General features: G+C 38.3%; 1 protein-coding gene across 1 annotated transcript; it reads right to left on the reverse strand.

Annotated features, from left to right (window-relative positions):
• Window positions 1–2,552: 2,552 nt before the first annotated feature.
• LOC129100966 (histone H2A.V) lies at window positions 2,553–5,054 on the reverse strand. Its single transcript, XM_054610534.1, has 5 exons — window positions 4,910–5,054; window positions 4,111–4,188; window positions 3,905–4,018; window positions 3,683–3,812; window positions 2,553–3,521 (listed from the first exon to the last, which is right to left on the reverse strand). The coding sequence occupies exons 1-5, from the start codon at window positions 4,910–4,912 to the stop codon at window positions 3,460–3,462; spliced, it is 387 nt and encodes a 128-aa protein (XP_054466509.1). The 5' UTR covers window positions 4,913–5,054; the 3' UTR covers window positions 2,553–3,459.
• Window positions 5,055–6,000: the final 946 nt, after the last annotated feature.

Raw genomic sequence — 6,000 nt, forward strand, 5'->3', positions numbered from 1 at the left:
TGTTTCACCCCATTTCAAGTCCTTATGCTAAGCTAAGCGCCTACTAGCTACAAGTTCATATTAACCGCACAGACATAATGTGGTATTGGTGTTTTTCATCTAACAGCAAGAAAAACAAATAAGTGTGTTTCCCAAACTGTTAATTATTTTAATAAAATTTGTTGATATCTTTAAAGAGGTGGTTTGCTGCAACACACTCTCACAGCAGATCGTGAAATAGTCACAAAATCTATTGTTTTTTGTGTACAGTGACACAAATTGTTCATTCTTGTCGTTCGGACGACTTTTTTTATTTTATTTCTGGCCAATATTAAGTTAAAAAAACGTATGTTAGGTTTATGTAACTTGAGTTTAGGAAAAACATATCGGTTGGGCTTAAAATAAGTACGTGCACTCCAATTTAGACACAAAACGACAACAACACTTTTGTGTCCAACACTGGTCCTGTGATTGAAAGTCCTTTGTTTGTTGGACCAGCCAACATTTAATCAATATTCAATACTCTGTTAATAGGTCTGACCATTGCAGAGTCACGTGGATGTGTTAAATAAGTGTGTCCACCACAAAATATCATCCTAATTGAAATTGAAATGCCATTGTTTTCTTCCTGAGCTACAGGGGGGAAAAAACTAAATGTGTGTCCATGTACACAAAACTGATAGATTGCATTTTGTGACTATTTCTCGACCTGGGCTCGTTGTTCTGAGCAAAATATGTTACATTTTCAGAAACAAGAAAAGAGAAAGAAAAGCCTTCCATTGTAAATTCCATAGAAAGAAATAGTTTTTCAAATACTTTTACGTTTAATTAGACTATCAATACAGCATCTCTGGAGAAAAGAAACATAATTTCACCTTGATGATTGAGAAGTACTTTTAAAGGAATGATTTTGAAATGCAAAGTTAAGTATTTCAATTCATCTTCCACGACTTTTGACTCCACAAATATTGACTGAAGTCATGTTGTTGTTGTCGAGCTGTGTTGTTAAGCAAAAGCAAAGTTTTCAAGGTTGGAGCTCTTACAGCTGAAAGCATCATCATCAGAACCAAATGCCCTTCAGAACAATCACCCCTAGCAACAACACGACTGACATATTTCAGAGATGACTAGCAGACATGTGGAATATACATAAAGTACATCACATGATTCTGTCCCTTTAGGTTCAGATGACTGTAACCAATTTTATGTGAGGCCTTTTTTCTGTACAGTTTAGTGTCAAAGCCCAGTGGGGCTGTAAGATCAATCCATGGTGAACTCTTTTTTTATCGTCTTTTGGAAGGAAAGACGAGATGCTTTGTGCACTTAGAGAAATCAACAGCTGGCCACACAACGGCACCCACATGAGTCTCCACGGCCGAGTTCGTCACAGCCAGCGTGAAATTCAGACAATCACAGTTCACTTGTGTTTGTGTGTGAAACTCATTTGAAGTGATGCATTTTAAGGAGCTTGACGAATGAGAAATGAATACTGACATTCATCACCCTTCTTGAGTGGTGATGGTTATGGTTTTTTACTTTCGTATCGGCTACCAGAAAACTAAAAGAACACCAAATCATTAAAAAAAATTCCATTCCATGTATTTCTAATATGTTCACACCAACCCCCCACACAAGCGTGCTTCAAACATGAAAACATTAATTTTAAATCCTAATCATTTTACTTAAGTTTTGAAGTATGCAGTCATCCTGAATAGGAGGAAAAATGCATTTATATGATGACAAATGTGTAAAAAAAACTATTTGTATGACGTAGTATAGCCAATATAAGCATACTGATTGTGGTTTAGTGTCAGTTAATTCAAATCAATAGTTTTCTCTAGCTTACCTGAAGTCTTGAAAGAGGAAAATACAGAGAATAAACTGGATGAGATTTTTTTTAAAAAAAGGATATCTCTATAGCCATCTCAGTGGAATAATGTGAAAATAAAGATTAGATCAAATAAATCCTTTAACAGACCGCATGCCATGTTACATTTTTTATTCCACAAGTATCACATTTTGTTTTAAATCCATCTGTCTGTAATGTATTATTTTTGCAGTTCAAAAAAGACTAATGCCAAAGGAAACATGTTCACTGGGGTATTTTTAGAAATTGCTGTTACCACAATGTTGTATATTTGCTTCATGGAGCTTTGAAACAATATATTGTAGGAATATTTGATGCATGTATGGCAGAGATGGTTAAGTGAAGGAAGAATACTATGCATTGTATATTTCTACTTACTGATTTAGGTTAAAGAAAACGATGTTATGCTATTCTGAATGAAAGTGGCTCCCTCTGCTGGACAAATGCTGTAGTGACACTGCTGTATAGGTTACTCACAAAACTCCACAAAATATACATTTGCATATTTACTTTTCAATAACACCGTAGAATGCAGACGGTCGCTAGCTGGAATTATTAATTATTAAATAATCTCAGATGTAAATATTCATAAAAAACATACCAAGTCTTTGCACTTATGTTCATGTATCATTACAGTCCGATCACCTAAACTATAAGGTTTACCATATTCAAAACTGCAAAAATAACTCCAGTAGTTGTTTCCAGCCAAGGATAACATGCAATGGGTATTTATTCAAAGATAAAATACGTCATTTCCCTGAACACATAGCTTGTTGGACTTCTTTACTTGAAAATGGTAGACTTAAAAGTAGGGACATTTCAGTTTGTGCATACATTTAGATACTGTGAAAACATGTTTAAAGCACAGATATGGTTCAACCCATCTCCAAATATCCGGGTAACCACTATATAGTTGAGATAATGTCTCCACGGTGAAGGAAAAAACACAGGATCGGTGTCACCTGATCACACTTCATTTAAAGGGTAACACATTTGATGAAGTGCATTAAAACACAAAAACACTGGACATTGGGTTGCAATGAACTTTCAATGATTTTTCAGTTTGATGTTGAAAAAAAAAAAAACAAGAAAAACATTACATCCATGTGCAGTTCAAAATATATCAGTAAGTCAGTAAGGGGGAGCACCATCTCACTTTAAGCTGTTACTCAATTTGCTATCCAAAAAAAAAAAAAAAAAAAAAAAAAACTTCTTAGAAACATGTATTATAGTAAATATTGTAACTTTAAGAAAATAACCACAATACAAGTTTTTTTTTTTTTTTTTTTTTATATAAAAACGGTTTTAACAATTCTTTTTTCAGTATAAAACATTACAGAGTCCCAGGCCAATCAAACAAATTCACTTGAACAAAGTCATTTGAAATAATAAAGAAATCCCCAGTCAAACGTTCTACATTAACATACAAAGGGTTTTTTTTTTTTGTCGTTAAGGGGTTTTCTGTACTTTATTTTCTAGTTATGGGAAAATATTACAACACAAATCCTAACAATCACTCTTCGTTTGCTATAATATTAATAATAAAAAAGAACAAATGGGAACTCCTGGTCCTATCAAAGCCTAAGCCCCGAAATTTCTGGTCAACATGGCATCTATGCAGTCTTCTGCTGGCCCTTCTTTCCAATGAGGGATTTGTGGATGTGGGGAATGACACCTGAAAACAAACAAAAAGCATTGGTGAGATTAAATGTTTCACGTAAGATTAAGATAGAATTAGAGTACATTGACACCAACATAGCACGTTTGATGCATATACAAACAAGACAAAAGCTCGATAGAAAATGGAATAAATATATAGAATGCATGTCAGCTCACCTCCTCCAGCAATTGTTGCCTTGATAAGGGAGTCCAACTCCTCGTCACCACGGATGGCCAGCTGCAAGTGACGGGGAGTGATACGCTTCACCTTCAAGTCTTTGGAGGCATTGCCCGCCAACTCTAGTACCTGAGAACAAAAAAAAAAAAAACCACGATTAAACATTAATGAAAACAGAAACACTTGCATGGCGTGACAATCCAGTGCCACAGAGGGCTTACTTCAGCGGTGAGGTATTCAAGGATAGCTGCACTGTACACAGCTGCTGTGGCTCCTACACGACCATGGCTGGTTGTGCGAGTCTTCAAGTGCCTGTGGATACGACCCACTGGGAACTGGCAGGAAACAAGAGCAAAAAAGAAAGGAGGGGGTGGTTAGACGTTTAGCTGAGCCACAAATGTACACAAATAGATTGAACCATATTTACCTGCAGTCCAGCCCTCTGGGAGCGAGACACTGCTTTTGCCTTGGCTTTGCCGCTGTCTTTTCCTGCTTTGCCACCAGCCTGTAGGACAGATCACATGAAACAATGGACATTAAGAGAGGAAAAGCAGAAATGGACACATGTGTGTGTGAGGCTGTAATGTCTGCATTTCTGGCAATAACTGCCTCAAAACAAACCCAGTACGAGCAGACAAGGTTGAGTTAACTAAATATTGCTCATATATTTGCATTAAATTGTAAATTACCCCCAAAAAAACAATTCCACAAATGATAAAAGTCAACACTGCAGGTTAAACTGGGCTCACTTTCCCGCCATTCATTAATGCAACATAACATATTAAATATACATATATTATATATATATTGCATGCATAAAAACATGTATTTAAACATGCATTAAAACAATAATAATGTGATAAACCCAGTAGGGAGAAAATCGTGCAAAGCTGTCAGCGGGGCTGCAGCCCGCGGCTTAGCCTAGCCTAGCCTAGCTTAGCATGCTAACGGGTGCTAATCCACCTTCCATAAGAGGCTACAATCCTAGTTTGCGTTTCCAAATCAACCCACTCCACTACTGCAACAATAACAACCGTAAAAACAAAGTCAAATATGAAAAAGGAAAACCACGTGTGAAGTTTTAAATATGCTAATGCTAACGTGTTAGCATTAGCATTAGCATTTATTTTCTAAAAAACCCTCAAACATTTTTTTTTTTTTAAAGTTCGCGTTTTAATTATTTACAGCATAAGTGTACCGACGTCTCCAAAGGTGAAGCAACCTACCATTTTCACGTCTTGTTGTTTGATTGTAGAACTTGGAAGTAAGATTAGCAAAACAGTTTCAGGCTCCCGAGAAGCGGAGAAACAATAAACCTTCTTTAGCAGAGCGTTTAGCTATGCGACCCCTCGTGGGAGATCCTGAGAGCCAATCAGATTGTGTTTTGTTACTTCGAATCTCCGTGTCGACCAATCAGCGCGCGGCTTGCAGAAACATCCACCCCTCCCCCACCAGCGCGCCTGCCTTTTTGCACACGGGACCAGCAAGTAGGCGGGACAATGTAAACCGGACCGGTGTGTCCTTCAGGGGGCATCCGTCCCGACAGTGTTGGGTTTCAATATAAGGACACTGTCAACTTCTTTATACAGAAATTGTTTAGTACGAACTGCGTTTGCAGACAAAATGGACCAACGAACACATTATAAGTCGTATATGTTCTTTATACATTAGTTTAATTACATTGCATTACATTACAGTCATTTAGCAGACGCTTTTATCCAAAGCGGCTTATAATAAGTGTATTAAACATAGGTATACTACTAGACCAGAAGTAATTTAAGTAATTAAAAGTACAGTGCAGAAAACAAACTAATATGAATACAACAAGTGTAATTTAATGAGTCTAAGGACGTGGAGTGCTGTTTATACTACAAATATATTATGTACTTGAACGTCACCAAGGACACGGCAAACTGGCCAATGAAAACGCGAACGCTCTATCACGTGTTGTGATTGACAGCTACAGCGGCCAATCAGAGCGCAGAGAGACAACGCAGAGGAAACCTAAGCCAAGATGGCGGACGGGGACAGCGGCAGCGAGCGTGGAGGTAGTAGTGGAGGGTTTCAGCGGGAAGTGGAGACCCAGGAGGTGGACTCCAAGAGGAAGAGGAGGTGGTGGTGGAGGTGGTGAGCTCCCAGAAGGCTCCTCCATCATGGTGGACTCCAAGAGGAAGAGGAGGAGGTGGAGGAGGAGGTGGAGGAGGAGGTGAGCTCCCAGAAGGCTCCTCCATCACGGTGGACTCCAAGAGGAAGAGGAGGAGGAGGTGGTGGTGGAGGAGGAGGTGAGCTCCCAGAAGGCTCCTCCATCATGGTGGAC

Source organism: Anoplopoma fimbria, chromosome 13 (assembly GCF_027596085.1).
Source record: "Anoplopoma fimbria isolate UVic2021 breed Golden Eagle Sablefish chromosome 13, Afim_UVic_2022, whole genome shotgun sequence".
Lineage (NCBI taxonomy): Eukaryota > Metazoa > Chordata > Actinopteri > Perciformes > Anoplopomatidae > Anoplopoma > Anoplopoma fimbria.